The 21,253-nt window shown below is 46.5% G+C and overlaps 1 protein-coding gene across 10 annotated transcripts in view; it reads right to left on the bottom strand.

Annotated features, from left to right (window-relative positions):
• Nucleotides 1-21,253, bottom strand: part of DIP2C (disco interacting protein 2 homolog C) — a 542,404-nt gene that overhangs the window by 175,861 nt on the left and 345,290 nt on the right. For all 10 annotated transcript variants that reach the window (XM_073677658.1, XM_073677663.1, XM_073677660.1 and 7 more), the window contains 2 exons: nucleotides 12,668-12,759; nucleotides 3,862-3,972 (listed from right to left, as the gene is read on the bottom strand). In XM_073677658.1, the coding sequence (XP_073533759.1) occupies nucleotides 3,862-3,972; nucleotides 12,668-12,759 (203 nt within the window). The remainder of the gene's footprint in view (nucleotides 1-3,861; nucleotides 3,973-12,667; nucleotides 12,760-21,253) is intronic.

The following is a 21,253-nucleotide window of genomic DNA, read 5'->3' as shown; positions in this document are numbered from 1 at the left end:
GAAGTCATATAGATAAATGCCTAGCTCATAAAGGGGGTCAATGCTCCTGTTAGCACAAAGAACAAAAAACTATTGCAAAACCAAATAAATGAGCCGAAGCATAAGTTGGTATATGTGCAAAGTGTAAGATCCTGTTCACATCGCGGCCACTGTCTTGCTCTGCCCTTATTCACATTGAGGTCCGCTGACACCAAGTAAGGTTTTAATACTAGAGACAGGATAGGACTGTCCTGACTGGGTACACCTTGTCGCGGTGGGATGGCTTTTATGCTTTTTTTGGTCAAAGTGACATTCACTAGGTGCCCTGTGTTATTTACATGTACTATTACTATTTATTTACTTACTATAGGGTATATGCTCAATTTGTTTTTCATGAAAAAAAGAAGCCAGCGTTTCCGGAAGTTTCTTCCTCTTGGAAAACCTGGAAAAAGACGTTGTGTGCACATGCCCTTATGGATGTTTCCCAGGCTTAAGATATTGATGAGCTATGCTCAGAATTGCTCATCAATATCAGATCAATGGGATCTGGCACCAGCACCGATCAGCAGTTTTCAGCTCCGGCAGCAGTCGGATCAGCACAGCTCTTTTCACTGTGCAGCAGCAGCCAGTGCCGAGAACTGCAGCCCCTATTGAACTTAATGGCGGCTGATCTGCTGTACCCATGAACGACAACTACACATTGAATGGAGTTGTGCTGATCTGGACTTGTTCAAAGTTTACATCTGAACATTACTGGAGCTGAGAACAGCTGATCAGTGGGAGGGCGTGTGTCAGCTCTTATATTGATGAACTATTCCAAGAATAGGTGATCAATATTATAAGCCCGTAACAACACTTTGAAAAGTTTTCCTTTATTTTTAATACTTATTATGTTGATATACAGAATGTGTATCACCCATTCTTCTTCACTTAGGCTATGTTCACACATGTTTTTTTCAGCACGAACAATGTGTGTACATGAGATTTCGGGAATCTCATAGACTTTGCTGGTACTGTAAAACGCAGCTGCACATTTGCATAAAAACACGCATAAAAAACACCTAGTATGAACATAGCTATCAGGTTTTGCTGTGTTTTTAGAGAAAATAAGCAAGTAGAACAGTATGTGAAACATTTATTTTTTATGATTTTACCATCTTGTTTTGGTCACTGAGATGGTAGTTTGTATTATGACAGTTTAATCTATTTAGTGATGTGTATGCTGTAAACATTGACTGAGCCAGGTGTGAGATTGAACAATACCTGTGGCCCACAATGCCTGTGCAACTAAATGGCAGACTATAGCATGAAAATAAATATTGTCCTACAAACTCAATGCACTGCCAGTGTCTAAGGTAAACAATTCCTGAGCAATTCACCTCCCCCACTGTTACATTTGAAATTTGGGTTAATATTCTGGTTTCACATATGTCTTGCATTGATGACATGTGTTCATGCTTCTGTGGTGGAAGCAAAGCTGAACTTTGGGATCCTGAAAAAACGCACCCAAAAACGCACCAAAACCCACGTTACTGATGCAGCTTCTTTCCTGCCAAGAGATGAGGTTTTGCTGCAGAAAAAAAACACTGAAAAAACGCAATTTGAGAACATAGCCTTAGACTCCAGCGCATAGTAAAATATAATAGGCAGGCGTTGCTTAATATATCAGGTCATCCTATAGTGGATATCTGGGCCAGGAGACAATATCCAAAGCAAAACATTATTATCTCAAGAAAAATTAGCTACATAATTTACATTGGAGAAGAAGAAGAAAAAACATGACAAATGTGATGTGCTTCTCTGCTGCAAGATGCATATTTTAAGATAATCTCGCTGTTCGCCATCTTCTCTGCTGCGGGCTACATGTCTATGTGAACACTCATAGACTTCTGTCAGCCCCGCAGCACCAAACTGAGACTGAAGCTAATTCTCCATCTATGTAATGCACAGTGACTTTGTGAATATGTGACATTAAAATAGATGCACATTCATCTCAGATCAGTTTTTCCGCATTCATTTAAAACTGTGTTTGAGGCGCAAACACTTCTTGAAGTCAAATTTCTAAAATACTTCAGAAAATCCCATAAGTGTGAAATAAATAGAAGTGAACATGAAGATTCAGATGGGAATTAAAATAATCAGGTTTAAATGGGTTATCTGGGATTGATGACCAATCTATAAGATGGCTTTACGATTTAGATCTCTGTCTGCCAAACACTCGTTCATCTCCCCCATACACAGTACGGTTGAGTGTTTAAATTTAAAGTGCCCAATACTTCTCGTCGGGAAGACTCAGGAGGCCTCCATACAAATTATATGGTGGACCAGTTGTCACGGGTGTGTCAGGTGTGACAGACAGTCGCTCTGGATCCGACTGTAGAAGGTCACTGCGCTTGGCATAGAAGACGCCTTCTTGATCCTCATCTTTGTAGTGTAGTGATATCCTTATCCCTTTAGGACCCAGTAGCGACCTCCACCTCCTGCTGCTAATTGACACACCCTCGTTTGGTAGTTAAAAACTCTCAGTGTCTCCAGAGAGTCTCCAGTGATAGTTCTATGTTCCTCTGTCCATGCCTGGAGTACTAGTAGTCAGCTAGTTTCTTCTTGAACTTCCCTTGAAGGACAGTTGGCGTTCTCTCTCTGGTTTCTTCTCAAGGTAAGTGTATCCCCTTTGTTTGTTTAAATTGTTGTCTTTAGTTAAAGTGGGGCCTGACTAGTGTTCACCCTGTCCCCTCCCTACCCAGAGCCTAGCTCTAGGGACATTCAGGGATTAGGTTTCCAGCTCGGCGATAGGTGCAGAACCTATTTAGGATCGATAGGGTAGTCAGGGTGTTATTAGATCTGCCGAGGGGTCTCCACTCCCCCTTTCCCTAGTTGTTGGGCTCCCTTCCTCATCTTCCCGTCGTTGTACACTTGTTCCTTCCCTCACCTTGCGTGACACCAGTTCCCCCACAATCGGCCGGTTCGGAATACTTTTCTCTTATGTTTATGGGGGCCATCAATTTTAGATCTTTGGGTGTCCAATTGAATGGGAAAAGGCTGTAATACCACAAACAGCTACTTGATCATCAAAAGTTGGACCACCAAAGGATAGGTCACCTCACAGTCCCTAAAACTCTCTTAGATCTTTTTCTTCTAGTTTTGATAATGGCCACTAATTTTGACTGTAAGAAGCCAAAATATATGGTGTTTGGTGGTGGCTTAAACCTAGTGATCACCTATGATTTACTACCTATTGAGTAGAGTAAAAAAATGTTAACATTGAAAAAGAACACTCCAAGGCTGATGGGAACTTTTATAACTTGGGGATTCAAACAAGACCAAAGACAGAATCCTTGTGTCATGTACCGCCCATGAGGTCCTACAGTAGGCAGAGGATGGTGTATCAGTTATCAAAGTATTGGTCATTGTAGAGTTTATTTCACATGGATTTTAATGCTTCTTCGGTGTTAAAACCATGTGAATAGGGCCCACAAACCACCTTCCATTAGTTTGGATGGGAGATCAGCGCAGCTTCGTAGGATCTTGGATTTTTTTCCAATGTGGTTTTCAAAATGTTGATAAACCCCAATTGTGCTCTATCTCATAAATTCCATTTGTGCTCACAAATGTTGGATTTGTGCAAGATGGCCACCAAAATAACAGATGCTAAAGCTGTAAGCCGTTCTAAAAAGTGTAATTTTTACTTAAATATTGCATATCTGAAGAGCTAATGATATGATTGTTCCCAATATTATACCAACTCCTATGAAAAGTTCTTTCATACAGATCTTCTGACCACCAGAATTGAGGCTGGAAATCCCTTAGAGTATATAACACGGCACTATTATTAACAGTATTAACTACATGGCTGCATTCAGTAATGGGGTCACAGCACCTCACCTTCCTTGTAAGTGGCACTTCAATGGGAACGGGAACAACTTCAGCTAATAGACAGCCATAAAACGCTACCATAAACGCAGCAGGATCATTATTTGGAAAAACGAGGGCCACCTACAAGAACAAATAGGAGGTTAAACGAGGAGTGGAAGCAATTAAACAAGTCTGAGTAGGTGAAGGTGTATGTGGTAGAGTAAGGAAGTGGTCAATACATCAAAAACAGCATAAAAAGTATTAAAGTTGTGTAGGAGTATAGGACATGAGAAGACTTCCTTGCGGTCTTTGACTCAAACTAGTTTCTATCGGAAATCGTTTGTTAATGACCAAGTTAGACAATGGATGGGAGCTGCTATGGGGAAATCAAATTTTCTGCAAGAGGTCTACTTGAAGTTATCAGAAAAAGTTTGTGGAACTCCACTTTATATCAATGGAGACAGGACACTGGGAATTTGGGGCGACCACGAGAGCATTTCTTTTCCGGAACGTGTAGACTTAACTTGACGATGCTACTCACAGTGGTGTATCCATTCAACCACCGATCGGATATTTCTTATGACAGATTTATGGCTACAACAATAAACACTGATACAAAATATTTTTCTCCAAAATTTCTTTATATAAAAAACTTGAAAAAGTTGCAGTACACATATATGACACTAAAAAGATCCATCACCAATCTCACCGAAATGAAGTCAGTCCATAAGACCAGGGCTGTGGAGTGTGAGTCGGAGTCGTGGAGCAGAGCCCATTTTGGTGGAGTCGGAGTTGGAGTCGGTATAAAATGGACCGACTCCAACCCCTAAAATATTTAATAAATTGAGTACAATAGTTCAATGCAGTTAGTTTGTGGGGAATATTTTTTCATAAGAATTTGGGAAAGTTCTGAAATGTCCTATAAATTTCCGTCCTATTCCTGATCTAAGGGTCTAGACTTTTAGCTGAGATGAATCTGCGCTACAGTAAATTTATCACTTACACATGAGCCATGTATGAGGGAGTCAGAGTCGTGGAGTCGGAGTCATGGCAATTGAGGAGTCGGAGTCGGAGGTTTGGCTTACCGACTCCACAGCCGTGCATAAGATGAGGTATTCACGGCTCCATTTCAGCCAAGTGTTGCAGAGACTCTCCATAAGGAATACGCCATCCGCAGCTGTTGAGATGTGTCGGGACCTTCCCTTTCGTAACAGGCGCAGATCGTGTTTCCCTAACGAAGTGCCTCTGCGGAACGTGGCTGAAGAGGAGCCGTGAACACCTCTTATGGATGACTTCACATCAGTGAGATCAGTGATGGATCTTTTTTTGCATAATATACTGGTACTGCAACTTTTTGTAGTGGTGTTTATTGTTGGATATTGTAGAATTAGATATATCGGCATGCAGAGAGGCGATCTATGGTACGTTGTTTAATGAGGTGTTCCATACACTGTATCTACTGGAAGATTTTTGAAATGCAACCTGAGAGTAGCATGATGTAGTGGCAGAGAACTTGACTCCAGCAATGTGTCACTTACTAGGCTGTGATTTACTGTTTCACTAAAATCAGTGTTTTATCAGCAGGAGATTATCACTACAGGATTAGTCTCGTGCCTCCTGGTCCATCCCTGCCTCCACCACTAATTAGTAGTTTTCTGTAAATGTTCAGTGTACACAGAAAGCTGCCAATCAGTGCTGTGGGCGGGTTATACAGTGCTGTGGGCGGGTTATACAGGGCTCAGCATTCAGAGCTCTGCTAGATCTGCAGCAGAGAAAACTGTGAATGCATAAAAAAATGACAGCATGCAGACCAGCAAGTGACACATCGCTGGAATCAGGGTCTCAGCCCTTATATCATGCTTCTCTCAGATAACATAGAAAAAAACTTGCTGACAGATTGCATTTAAGAGGGGTCAAAAGTCTGGAAGATCTATGACTTCACCAGAATAGTGACAGGTTTTGACAAATATTACATTTAGTTGCTGTCATGAACAGCAGTCGACTGACAGTAAAACACTGCATTATTACACGAGGGAGGAGGCCAAGACAAAGCCAAAGAGCTCCGAACTCCAAGCTGCCATCAAGGGCTCATCCATACGGCTGTATTATAGCTCAGATTTCATCAAATGGCATCAAGAAAACTTTCCTCAGAAAAAAAACTTTGGTAAAAGGTTTTCTGTTGTGAAAGGACAAGATCTGATACGACTCTCAAACTCGTAATATACAACTCGCATATCAAGCAACGAAATGACAGTGTGCACAAAGGTGAAGTGCCAGGGGCGTAACTAGACGGGGTGCAGAGGTTGTTGTCATACCCTGGCGGAGAGGATCTGTCGGTTCTCCTAAAATTTCTATTTTAGCATATAACATTATGCCACTTCTCTGCTATTCTTTCTGGAAATATATAATTGACAACTGGGTGTTACCAGGTGGGGGAGGTGTTCCTGTACACTCTGAGAAAACCGGTCCAATTTTGCTAATCAAACTCTGATGTGAGTGTGATCCGAGAGAGATCTGACAGAGATCTGAGAGAGATCCGAGTGCGATTATAGTTTGATGAGAGATTAGAGAGACATCAGTGAGAGATCAGAGAGTGATTATAGTGAGATCAGAGAAATATCAGACAGAGATCAGAGTAGGATCAGTGAGATCAGAGTGGGTTCAGAGTAGGATCAAAGAGAGGTTATAGTGAGATCAGAGTGGGATCAGAGTGAGATCAGTGAGTGGTTATAGTGAGATCAGAGAGAGATCAAAGGGAGGACCAGAGTGGGATCCGAGAGGGATCACAGTGAGATCAGTGAGTGGTTATAGTGAGATCATAGTGAGATCAGAGGGAGGATCAGAGTGGGATCAAAGAGGGATCAGAGAGTGGTTATAGTGAAATCAGAGTGTGATCAGAGCGAGATCCGATTGTGATCAGAGCGAGATCCGATTGTGATCAGAGCGAGATCCGATTGTGATCAGAGTGTGATCTGATTTTCTCGGAGGTGGAGAAAAAAAAAAAGTTTCTCCACCTTCTCTATATTGTCAGTCCATGATAAATCAGACCGCACTCAGATGTCATCCGAGTATGGTCTGATTTTTTCCACGGACCAGTAGAGTTGAATGGACGAGTACCATCTGATCCTCGAAGGCAAATCGCCCATGTGCACAGCTCATAGAATAACACAGCACTCATCCGATTTTTACAGTCATGTTCACAAGCCCTTACACCGTCCAAATAGCAACTGTCCAATTGCTGACAATGCCAGACCGTGTAAGGACCCATAGAGGAGGCGAATGTTAACACTTGAGCTGTGAATTTATTCATAAATTATCAGGAGGAACAGCACAAAGCAGAATACTAAGGAAAGTGCTTGAGGATTGCTATTTTATAAGGAATACACTTCTTTACTAACAGACAAGTCAGAAGTGGTGACATATTCTGTTATGTTACACCTCTAGCTTTTAAGAAGGAAATTCCTAGTTTCATATTAAAAAAAAAAAATCTGTATAGAAAATGGAAAATATCAAATTATTCCACTTCAACCGTGTATTTTCACGTTAAAACAAAAACCTTTCCAGTCTTTTGCTGTTGCATGAAAGCATTAAATATATACAAGCCTGTACTTTGTAATTGTGGCCCCAGAAATATGAGAGATTTGTAGTTACACAGCAGTAATTAAAACGCCGTCTTTGGAATAGTATTTTCAGAAGGAAATTAAAGGTTTAGGCCGGTCTCACTCCCACAATGGGTGGGAAACAACAGAAAAAGTCGTTTAACAGCTAGAGTATATTTATTCTAGAGAGACCAAGCACGGTGTTTGCATGAATTCCATCTGCACTGTAAGTCCTCGCTAAATCTGCCCTTTCTGGGAACAGAGCTGTGAAATTACTATGTGTTAGAACATAATTATGCCTTTACAGTGCAGTGACATTTTGTAGCAAGTGTGGAAGAGACGCGGCGCAGAGACCTCTGTGTCATCTTCTAATTTATAGATTTCGAAGGTTTTGGGATTTTTTTTTTATCATTATCAATGAAAATCTTGAAAATGTTTAATTATGAAGTGAGAAATTCTATGGCTATGCTATATGTTTAAAGGGGGCGTCCAGTCTTACGTGCGGAGTATTACTTACTCAACGCATGAAAAAGTTTCTATTCAGGATGAAATTTTGTTTTCCTTTAGTCCCATCGGCAGAACGATAAAAAGAGAAATTCTCTCCTCCGAGACCCGACGGCACAGATACAAAGATTATTTGGTGCCCGAATACAAATTCCAAAGCCCCAAATGGATTTTTTTCCGTCCTGCCAATAGTAAGACAGGTGGATAAGTGCCATATGTTACGCTGCCGTAAAGACATAGGGGAAAATTATTATGCAACTCTAATAAGAATTGGGCCCAATTCATCAGAATTCTGGCGTAAAAAGCTTTGAAAAGTCGCAAAATTTTGGCACAACATGAATGCCTGGAAGACTTCATCTCTAAGGCCTGTTTCACACCATGATTTTGTCATTTTTAACAGCCTCAAATTTTTAGATCGTAACAAAAAAAAAACCTGATCCATTGTCCGTCTTACATAGACAGCAATGTTATATTAAAAAAAAAAAAAAAAAACAGATTTTTTTTTTTTTTTTTTTTTTTAAGGGGTGAAAAAGTGCAGCAGACTACGTTTTTTGCATCCTGAAGAAAAAACAGATCGAAGTGAATACTGTATGTGCATCAAACGGATTTCCATATTGCATTCTAGCTAAATACAAATGTATTCATTTCAATTTGTTTACACTAGAAATGGATCCGTCAGGTACCCCATAAATATTGTGGTGTGAAATAGGCCTGACAGTTCCCATAACTGTAAGTTTGCCACAAGTGCATGGTGGGATACATTCTATCAGGGCTCGTGCAAACGACTGTATTTTCGGTCCGAGTGCTATCCAACAAAACATTGGATCACAAGCAGACCAACATTATTCTATGTCCCATTTTTTTCCTTGCATCGAGCCAGTCCAAATAAAAAATTGCAGTATGCACGATTTGAGCCCGATATTTGGATCGCACTCGGCCATGCAAGTCGATGAGTTTGTGGAAACAAGGGCTTAACGACCGCGGTCACAGCTGCGACCAGGCCCGGCGGGTGAGGAGCCCACCAATGCCAGCAGAAACTTTAACTGGATGTGCGTCCTCGGATGAAGTGTATCGCCGCGCCCGACAAAACACGCTGACGTGCACGTGACTGGGGGCACACGGCAGTGATGTCAGCGGGCTTGCACACTGAAGTCAGCTGCCGGCTTTAGAAGAGGACACCGCGTGGCGCAAAGGGAAGGTGAGCTTTTTTATTTTTTTTAAATCAGCGGCCATACTACTACATGGATGACTATGGGCTGTGCATTATACTACATGGGTGACTATGGACTGTGCATTATACTACATGGATGACTATGGGCTGTGCATTATACTACATGGGTGACTATGGACTGTGCATTATACTACATGGATGACTATGGGCTGTGCATTATACTACATGGGTGACTATGGACTGTGCATTATACTACATGGATGACTATGGGCTGTGCATTATACTACATGGATGACTATGGGCTGTGCATTATACTACATGGGTGACTATGGACTGTGCATTATACTACATGGATGACTATGGGCTGTGCATTATACTACATGGGTGACTATGGACTGTGCATTATACTACATGGATGACTATGGGCTGTGCATTATACTACATGGGTGACTATGGACTGTGCATTATACTACATGGATGACTATGGGCTGTGCATTATACTACATGGATGACTGTGGGCTGTGCAATATACTACATGGATGACTGTGGGCTGTGCAATATACTACATGGATGACTGTGGGCTGTGCAATATACTACATGGATGACTATGGGCTGTGCATTATACTACACGGATGACTGTGGGCTGTGCAATATACTACATGGATGACTATGGGCTGTGCATTATACTACATGGATGACTATGGACTGTGCATTATACTACATGGATGACTATGGGCTGTGCATTATACTACATGGATGACTGTGGGCTGTGCATTATACTACATGGATGACTATGGGCTGTGCATTATACTACATGGATGACTATGGGCTGTGCATTATACTACATGGATGACTGTGGGCTGTGCAATATACTACATGGATGACTATGGGCTGTGCATTATACTACATGGATGACTATGGGCTGTGCATTATACTACATGGATGACTATGGACTGTGCATTATACTACATGGATGACTATGGGCTGTGCATTATACTACATGGATGACTGTGGGCTGTGCATTATACTACACGGATGACTGTGGGCTGTGCAATATACTACATGGATGACTATGGGCTGTGCATTATACTACATGGATGACTATGGGCTGTGCATTATACTACATGGATGACTGTGGGCTGTGCATTATACTACATGGATGACTATGGGCTGTGCAATATACTACATGAATGACTGTGGGCTGTGCATTATACTACATGGGTGACTATGGGCTGTGCATTATACTACATGAATGACTATGAGCTGTGCATTATACTACATGGATGACTGTGGGCTGTGCATTATACTACATGGATGACTGTGGGCTGTGCATTATACTACATGGATGACTGGGCTGTGCATTATACTACATGGATGACTATAGGCTGTGCATTATACTACATGGATGACTGTGGGCTGTGCATTATACTACATGGATGACTATGGGCTGTGCATTATACTACATGGATGACTGTGGGCTGTGCATTATACTTCATGGGTGACTATGGAATGTGCATTATACTACATGGATGACTATAGGCTATGCATTATACTACATGGATGACTGTGGGTTGTGCATTAGGGCCGTGCATTATACTACATGAATGACTATGGGCTGTGCATTATACTACACGGATGACTATGGGCTGTGCATTATACTACACGGATGACTGTGGGCTGTGCATTATACTACATGGATGACTATGGGCTGTGCAACATACTACATGAATGACTATGGGCTGTGCATTATACTACATGAATGACTATGGGCTGTGCATTATACTACACGGATGACTGTGGGCTGTGCATTATACTACATGGATGACTATGGGCTGTGCAATATACTACATGAATGACTATGGGCTGTGCATTATACTACACTGATGACTATGGGCTGTGCATTATACTACATGGATGACTGTGGGCTGTGCATTATACTACATGGATGACTATGGACTGTGCATTATACTACATGGATGACTATAGGCTATGCATTATACTACATGGATGACTGTGGGTTGTGCATTAGGGCCGTGCATTATACTACATGAATGACTATGGGCTGTACATTATACTACACGGATGACTATGGGCTGTGCATTATACTACACGGATGACTGTGGGCTGTGCATTATACTACATGGATGACTATGGGCTGTGCAATATACTACATGAATGACTATGGGCTGTGCATTATACTACATGAATGACTATGGGCTGTGCATTATACTACATGGATGACTGTGGGCTGTGCATTATACTACATGGAAGACTGGGCTGTGCATTATACTACATGGATGACTATAGGCTGTGCATTATACTTCATGGGTGACTATGGAATGTGCATTATACTACACGGATGACTATGGGCTGTGCATTATACTACATGGATGACTGTGGGCTGTGCATTATACTACATGGATGACTATGGACTGTGCATTATACTACATGGATGACTATAGGCTATGCATTATACTACATGGATGACTGTGGGCTGTGCATTATACTACATGGATGACTATGGGCTGTGCATTATACTACATGGATGACTATGGGCTGTGCATTATACTACATGGGTGACTATGGACTGTGCATTATACTACATGGATGACTGTGGGCTGTGCATTACACTACATGGGTGACTATGGGCTGTGCATTATACTACATGGATGACTATGGGCTGTGTAATATACTATATGGAGGACTATGGGATGCATTATACTTTATGGAGGACTATGGGGCGTGCATTATACTATAGGGAGGACTATGGGGAGTGCATTATACTTCTTCTGTGGGACCCCATGACGTCTATGTACGCCCCAGTGTACAGAACAGTGGCAGGATGAGGGAAATATATACCAAGATGGGGCTCAGGATACCTGAATGGGGGATATATATACCAGAATGGGACCAGAATGAGGGACATATATATATTATATTTAGGATGGGGGGGCCCCAATCCAAATCTTGCACCAGGGCCCATCACACGGTGTGGAAACCATCGGACTGCACTCAGATAACATCTGAGTGCAGTCCAATTTCCACGGAATGCCAGATTTGAGAGGATGAAGGAATTTTTCCATTTTCTCCTCATCCAAGACCCTAGCCTTAGTAGGATGGATTTTCAGGTTTTATTAAACATTCACAGGGAAAGTATCTGTAGAGCAGCATATGATTTTTAAATAAAGTTCATAATATGCATAATTTTACATCCATTACCCCTTAAAGAGTTTTCTGGGACTTTGATATTGATGACCTATCCTTAGATTTCTGAGCTGCAGAACCATAAAAAATGTGTGGAAAAAAATCTGCTGCAAGTACTAAACCTGTGCACATAGCCTTAAAGTTACCAAAAACCCTTCTGAGAAATAATCATCCAGCTCACATAGTTTTTGGAGAAAGTAGAGGATGATCTTTGACTTACAATCTTCTTATTTTGTAGTGACCGTATAGTTAATAGAAGTAAAAAAAAATTCACACACATACAAAAAAAGCAAAAACACAAAATTGGGTGTTCCTCAACGCAACACATAAAGACTCAATGCATAGTAAACAGCATTACCCTATCTCCAGGCCTGACCATCGGCTCCTGCTTAGTTCCCAGTTTATGTAGTATATTGTAGGCAACCTTCATACTTCTAGTCCATAGCTTTCCTGTAAAAAAAACAACATTATATATATATAAGAATTAAAATTCAAGGATAAAAACAAATAATTCCCACATAGACAATTCTAATGACAATACACCAATTATTCATTCTGGGCAAATGTCTAATGTCCGACAACTCCATCTTTGGCATGACGTTGGCTTCCCCGACTTTTTGACAGCATCACCTCCTGTGTTGATTCAGGATATACAATGTTGTATAAGTATCACTCAAAAAAGTGATTTGCATTTCTGACTTGTAAGAGATGAGAGAGATTGATACAGAATGAAAAGTTGCAGTCAGTATTCAATAGTATGTGCCCCCATAGGGCTCCTAATTATTCGGCCATCTCCAACACACATGGGGCCGTATGTATGTTTTTTTTTATTTTTAAGATTAGGGAAAAAAATCATGCAAAAAAAAAAGAGTAGAAAATGCAAACTTCATGCAGACAAGGTCTTTGGTTAGATCCAAACCTCAGACCCCAGTAATGCAAGACTGCAGTGCTAGTAGTGCCAAAAAAGAGAGCGTCAAGGAGGAGGGCTTCACTTTCCTATGTCTAACATTTAGTGCAGTGTTTCCCAACCAGGGTTCCTGACCCAAGACACCACTGTGGCACCCCAGGGGTCTGGTTTCCACAGTAACAGCAATGTTATGTCTGAGAGCAGGTGGGAGGTCTCTTGGTCAGGGATCCTGTGCATGCCACACCTCCTGCCCAGTCCTGGGAGGGGAAGAATTTCCCCTATATAAACCTAGGGCTGAGGCAGGGTTAGTGAGTAGAGAAGAAGTAGAGACAGAGAAGAGAAGCAGATCTAGGAAAAGAACATCAGGAGCTCTGTGGGAGCAGTGCTATAAGGAGTCAGGGCTGGCAGCTGCAGAGCTCGCCCTGACTGAGAAGCTATCACCGGACCTGGAGTCCGAGGCTGTGGGGACTAATCTTTACCCAGCAGCAGAAACCGCCCGGCAGGGGATTTCAGGTCCTCTGGCCAAGAAACCCGAAGGCACGGTCACACGCGTGGGACCAGCACCGCCGTCGTGGAGCGGACGCCACTAGAAGGCCCCGAGTCACCGGCCATACGGGTGAGCACCACACGGTACACTCAGGGACGTGGGCTACTTATACCCGCCTCTAGCAAGGTAGCCAGAAGAGTACAGTCAGTTTGGGAGGCCTACAACTCCGCCTGGCCAGGGGAGATCCCATCTGCTCAAGGACTGACCAGGCCCCGATCGCTAGCCAGTACTCCGGGAGGGTCTATCTTTATCACCAGTAAAGACCCTGAATTACACCGCATCGTCTCTGAGTGATTCCTGCTACCCCCATCATCCACGTCGGCTGCCCTGAGGCCATACCCCTCCCGTTGGGGGTGATACTATCACGCTGCACAATCCTACCACCGGCCTCAGCGGTCTGCCCTGCAGCGGCAGCTCCTTCGCTGCATTCAACGGGTGGCGTAGTCGTCCAACATCTACCGCTAATACATCGCCGCTCAGTTTGACTCCCTGGGCACGGACCGGGTCACCGCCACGAGACTACAACCCTCAACAGATCCGGCTCCGAGTAAGCTCCCGTGCGCGCGATGCCGCGCGACGAAGGCCCAGGGGTGCGTCAACTTTTGGCGTAGTCGGCAGGATTTCGTGCCCGCAACCACCGGGTACTGCGTGCCTGAAAAAGACTGTTCAAACTTACCAGTGGTGAAGATTCCCGCCATCCGGCGCCATCTTCTGTCTTCTTCCCGCCATCCGCGAAGTTTTCCCGCCATCCGGCGCCATCTTCTGCCTTCTTCCCGCCATCCGTGGAGTTTTCCCGCCGTTGGACGCCATCTTGAAGACGCCGCGCGGGAAGAAGAGGGGCGTGGACTCCGAAAGCGCGCGAGAACTGAAGCCCCGCCTCACGTCCGGACGTTGCGTAAGGTCCTGGAAGGAGCCCAGCAGACGCCGACGTCACAGGAGCGCGACGGAAGGTCCTCAACCCTGACGATCCACTGCGGAGCCGCGGCATACGGAAGAGGATCATCGCAAGGTAGGCCACGGTCCACTAGGGGGGAGGAAGATGTCGGATACGGAGGAGAGCTTCACTGCGTCAACCCCCGCCAGCGCCACCGCTGCTGCAGTCATGCCTTTCACCATGCCCTATATCCCGGGAGCGGCCTGGCTACCCCAGTACTCAGGGGAGTCACATACCCTGCATGACTTTAGAGAAAAGCTGGATAGCCTCTTCCAGGTGTATCCCCTCACAGAAGAGCAAAAAGTGAGCATCCTGGTGGCCCAATTAACCGGGGCAGCCCAAAGGGAGGTAAAGTCCTGGCCATCTGGGGGAAGGACTGTTGCAGGGATACTAACCCGGCTGAGGGACACCTTTGATACCCGCACCTCAGCCGAGATCAAGCTTAGATTCTACGGGTGCAAGCAGCGAGCACACGAGAGTATAAGGGACTATGCCCTGAACCTACAAGAGGCCCTGAGAGCCATTAAGCAGACCGACCCTGACGGCGTGGGAGACGAGGACAGGCTGTTGACTGAACAATTTATAGAGGGTTTATATTGCAATGCCCACCGAACCCAGTTGCGGGCAATGGCCTTACAGGACCCTCATCTGGGATTTGCACAGTTCAAGGACAGAGCCATCCGGGTGCTCCGAGAACCGGCACCAGGTGGCGTTGTGACCCACAGACGCCCCACTACCACTTACCACCAGGAGGCGGCACCCTTGTCGGCAGGGCCTGTGGGAGCTGATGCGCAGGCTTTGAACAATGACCCGGCTCCAGACCTGCACCATCAGGTCCAAGAGCTAGCTAAAAGCGTTGCCGCGCAAACCCGAACTGTGCAGTCTTTACAGGTTTCCACTCCAGGGAAGATCCAGCTGGCATCCGGACCGGAGGACATCCCGTGGCGTCGACCAAGGAGGACCCCACCGGCCAGAGGAAGACCCAGCGACCGATACAACGAGGACGGACAACCCATCTGCCGCCGCTGCAATCAACCCGGACATATGGCAAGGTACTGTCCTTTAAACTGGCACAACCTGGGGTAGAGGGCCAAACCCCAGGAAAAAGATCATCAGGCCCATCGAACTGGCGCGACAATATGTGGGAGGACGTCCAGTCTTGCCCGTGGTACTGGATGGCATCCCCATGAGTGCCCTACTGGACACCGGGTCACAGGTTACCACTATCCCGTACGTGCTCTTCAAGCAGTACTGGAATGACTCGGATATCACCCGCTACCCTGACGACGACTTGAGTATCATCGCCAGCAATGGTCAGCCCGTGCCACAGATTGGATTTAAAGAGGTGACCATTAAAATCGGTAGAGTCGAATTGGCGGCACAGGGACTGATCATTGTAGACATTGACAAGCGCGAGAGTCACCCAAAGATAACTCTAGGAACTAATGTAATTGAAAATTGTCTTGCAGAGGTGATTTTCCTTTTACAGCAGGTTGCCAAGAACGCCAGCTCCGGCCAGCAGCGAGTGCTCCAGAAAGAGATCCGGGCACTGATGCGACGGCAACAGATAGAACTCTCCGGTGGTGAGATTGGTAGCGTAAGAATGTGTGACCCTTTTCCTATTGCCATGCCCCCAAAAAGTGAAATGATGATTTGGTGCCGGGCAGCTATTGGTCTGAGAGGTAGAGATTACCAGGCAATGGTAGAACCAGTTTACTCAGACAGTAGGCCCACCATTTTGACAGCACGGGGGGTGGTCAATGTACGCCATGGGAGGGTGCCCGTTCGCATAATAAATATCGGGAAGAGGGAAGTGTACCTGCCCCGGTATGCCACGCTAGCCAAATTGTATACCATCAATCAAAATTCCATACAGTCCGTAGAACCCTTGCCTCCATCTTCCCCGGAGGAAAGTAACGGCTCTAAGGAAACAATGGAGGACTGGTGTCAGCAACTACATTTGGGTACTGACTCCACTCCCTCACACCAGAGACAGGGAGTCTATCGGGTGGTTCAAGAGTACGAGAGAGTGTTTAGTAAACACCCGTTAGACTTCGGGCGAGTCAAGGGGGTAGAACACCACATCCCCACGGGGGACCATCTTCCCATAAAAGAGAGGTATCGACCCGTACCCCCTGCACACTACCAACACGCCAAGGGGATGCTTAGGGACATGAAGGAGGCTGGGGTGATCAGGGATAGCTGTAGCCCCTGGGCAGCTCCACTAGTCTTAGTCAAAAAGAAAGACAACACCATGAGGATGTGTGTAGATTACCGGAAAATCAACCGTATCACACACAAGGATGCGTACCCCTTACCAAGGATAGAGGAGTCTTTGGCTGCTTTAAGATCTGCTAACTTCTTCTCTACCTTGGATCTCACTAGCGGGTACTGGCAGGTTCCTGTAGCAGAGGCGGACCGGGAGAAGACCGCATTCACCACCCCGATGGGACTTAGCGAGTTTACCTGCATGCCGTTCGGACTCTGTAACGCACCAGGAACCTTTTAACGATTAATGGAGTGCTGTCTGGGCCACAGAAACTTCGAGACGGTCCTGTTGTACCTGGACGATGTCATCGTATATTCCAAGACTTATGAGGACCACCTGAAACACCTGGCGGAAGTGTTCGAAGCTCTGGCAAACTACAGCCTAAAGGTAAAACCCTCCAAGTGTCACCTCCTAAAACCAAAGGTGCAGTACCTGGGACACGTGGTGAGCACTGACGGAGTGGCTCCCGACCCTGATAAGATCACCGCAATTAAGGAATGGCCAAGTCCCTCCAGTGTAAAGGAAGTGCGGCAGTTCCTCGGGTTGGTAGGCTATTACCGCAGATTCATCCCCGGTTTCACCAAAAAGGCAGCTCCTATGCAGGACCTCCTGATAGGCCAGTCCCGGAAGGCCAAGAACCAGAAGCCGCCCTTCAAATGGGAGAAGTTAGAAGAAGAGTCCTTCCGCCAGCTGAAGATGGCCCTCACGGGGGATGAAATCCTGGCGTACCCTGATTACAGCCAGCCCTTTATCCTCTACACCGACGCAAGTAACATCGGGCTAGGAGCCGTACTGTCCCAGATCCAGCAGGGGAAAGAACGAGTAATCGCTTACGCTAGCCGAAAACTGCGATCCACCGAAAGAAACCCTGAGAATTACAGCTCATTTAAGCTAGAGTTCCTGGCAGTGGTGTGGGCAGTCACCGAACGCTTTAAGCACTACCTCGCTTCTTCCCGGTTCACCGTGTACACGGATAACAACCCGTTGACACACCTGGACACGGCAAGACTCGGTGCCCTAGAGCAGAGATGGATGGCCCGTCTGTCCAACTACGAGTTCACAATCAAATACCGGGCAGGACGCTCCAATACCAACGCGGACGCCCTGTCCAGGATGCCAAACCTACCGGACGTAGGAGAAGATTCAGAGGGATTGGAAGAAGTCGAACTCCCCGCGTTCCACCGTCATGGGACTATCCAGTATTCCCATCGGGTAAGGAGTAAGCAAGCCGCTACGTTTAACCCCTTGCCTCACTACAACTGGGAGGAAACGCAAGACAGTGACCCTGCCGTCCGACTGGTGAAGGAGATGCTCACTCAGCCAGATGCCCGCCTTGACCCAGACGCTCCGGAGGAAGCCAAACAACTGTGGGCTGAGAAGAGTCGACTGTTCCTTTACAAGGGGAAGTTGTGCCGCAGAATGGTTAACTCCCGGACGCATGAACTAATCTGGCAAGTAGTGGTGCCACGAAGAGACGCAGCCATGGTGATGGAGGCATACCACGACGGGGCTGGACACTTCGGATGGAAGAAGCTGGAGTTCCTGCTGCGCGGGCGGTTCCACTGGGTAGGCATGAGGGGAACCATCGAGAGGTGGTGCAGAGACTGTGGCCCATGCAACCTAAGAAGGAAGGACCGTGCCAGCCAGAAGACCCCCCTTCAGTCCATTGTCACCAAGCAGCCGTTGGAACTGGTAGCCTTGGATCATGTAAAACTGACCCCAAGCAGAAGTGGCTACGTCTACGCGTTAACCATTGTGGATCATTACTCCCGGTTCTTGGTTGTCGTCCCCGTTAAGGACTTAACAGCTCAAACAGCAGCTAGAGCCTTCCAGCAGCACTTCTGCCGTCCACACGGGTACCCGGACCAAGTGCTGACGGACCAGGGACCTGCCTTTGAAGCGGAGGTCTTCCAGGAATTCTGCAATCTGTATGGCTGCCGGAAGATAAGGACGACACCCTATCATCCGCAAACTAATGGACTTTGTGAGAAAATGAACCAGGTGGTAATGGATCTTCTGAAAACGTTGCCCCTGGAAGAACGCAGTCTGTGGCCTGAGAAGCTGCCCGACCTGGTGGACCTATATAACTACATCCCTGTAGGTTCCACCAACTGTACCCCGGCTTACCTAATGAGGGCAAGGCCTGGTAAGCTACCTGTTGACCTGGAGATGGGAGTCCTGACACCCGAGGACACTTCACCGGAAGCAGACTGGGACACAGAGAGGCAGCAGCAGTACCGGAAAGTACAGGAGAGCGTGGAGCGAAGTCTCTGTCTCGCTAGGGAAAGACAAGAGAAAAATTACAACCAGTATGCTCCCGCTGTTCCCCTGGTACCCGGAGAGCAGGTCTTGAAGAGGAAGAGACGGCTCCACAAGTTGGACGACCAGTGGGAGAAGGACCCGTACACCGTACTGCCCTCAAGCCACGACAACCCAAAGGTTTGTACCATCAGTAAAGACGGAGGGGAAACCACAGCCATTGTATCCCGGGATCACCTGAAGAAGTGTCCCGAACAGCTACGGAACCCAGAAGGAGAGCAAGAAGACCCTCGACCCGTAGAGGAAAGGGAAGATATGGTTAGTACTGTGCTCGGAGACTTCCCTCGATCCTGGACTCAAGTCAATGGTGCAGTTGTGGTACCCGTCCTCACGTTCCTCCAACCAGCATCCCAAGTGCCTACGGAGCAACAGGTAGAGCTGGAAGAGCAGCCGGTCCAGGAGGCAGCAGACTCCACACAAGCAGAACAGGAGGATCAACCCTCTGCTCATAGTGAGCCAAAGAGCCCGTAGACAGCTGCCCAGTTTACCCTTGACAGCTCCTACACCCTGTAGTTCAGGGCCAGACAGTCAACTCCGTAGGTCCACTAGGGCCACTAGAGGCCAGTTACCCGCACATTGGAGGATTTGAAGTGTTTAAATTGTTTTATTTGTGGTCACCTGTCTGTTACTTGTAAATAATTATGTGTTTCTAGTTATTTTTAGGAGTCCTTGGTGGATTTACCGGGAATCCTTGTGTATATAGTTGGAGCGTAACCCAGGACGGACTGAAAGACTGTTAAGGACTCGGGGCAGGACAGACCCCTACCTGGTTACGTCTCCCTGTTTTGGTGAAATGGACACCTTTGTTTTCTTCAAAGACTGCACCCGGTTGCGGACACGCCGTAACCATCTTTATGTGTTTTTCTTATTGTATTATTATTGTTTATACCTTGTTATGTTTTTCTAAAAATATGTTTAGTCCCGGAGTACTAAATTTCACTAGGGGGGAATGTGGCACCCCAGGGGTCTGGTTTCCACAGTAACAGCAATGTTATGTCTGAGAGCAGGTGGGAGGTCTCTTGGTCAGGGATCCTGTGCATGCCACACCTCCTGCCCAGTCCTGGGAGGGGAAGAATTTCCCCTATATAAACCTAGGGCTGAGGCAGGGTTAGTGAGTAGAGAAGAAGTAGAGACAGAGAAGAGAAGCAGATCTAGGAAAAGAACATCAGGAGCTCTGTGGGAGCAGTGCTATAAGGAGTCAGGGCTGGCAGCTGCAGAGCTCGCCCTGACTGAGAAGCTATCACCGGACCCGGAGTCCGAGGCTGTGGGGACTAATCTTTACCCAGCAGCAGAAACAGCCCGGCAGGGGATTTCAGGTCCTCTGGCCAAGAAACCCGAAGGCACGGTCACACGCGTGGGACCAGCACCGCCGTCGTGGAGCGGACGCCACTAGAAGGCCCCGAGTCACCGGCCATACGGGTGAGCACCACACGGTACACTCAGGGACGTGGGCTACTTATACCCGCCTCTAGCAAGGTAGCCAGAAGAGTACAGTCAGTTTGGGAGGCCTACAACTCCGCCTGGCCAGGGGAGATCCCATCTGCTCAAGGACTGACCAGGCCCCGATCGCTAGCCAGTACTCCGGGAGGGTCTATCTTTATCACCAGTAAAGACCCTGAATTACACCGCATCGTCTCTGAGTGATTCCTGCTACCCCCATCATCCACGTCGGCTGCCCTGAGGCCATACCCCTCCCGTTGGGGGTGATACTATCACGCTGCACAATCCTACCACCGGCCTCAGCGGTCTGCCCTGCAGCGGCAGCTCCTTCGCTGCATTCAACGGGTGGCGTAGTCGTCCAACATCTACCGCTAATACATCGCCGCTCAGTTTGACTCCCTGGGCACGGACCGGGTCACCGCCACGAGACTACAACCCTCAACAGATCCGGCTCCGAGTAAGCTCACGTGCGCGCGATGCCGCGCGACGAAGGCCCAGGGGTGCGTCACCACATGGGTGGTAAAAGGG

This window comes from Phyllobates terribilis, unplaced genomic scaffold (assembly GCF_046119375.1).
Source record: "Phyllobates terribilis strain yellow unplaced genomic scaffold, ASM4611937v1 Scaffold_4__5_contigs__length_816908805, whole genome shotgun sequence".
NCBI lineage: Eukaryota > Metazoa > Chordata > Amphibia > Anura > Dendrobatidae > Phyllobates > Phyllobates terribilis.
The sequence above is the reverse complement of the archived record's forward strand: the minus strand, read 5'-3'. Positions and strand labels throughout refer to the sequence as shown.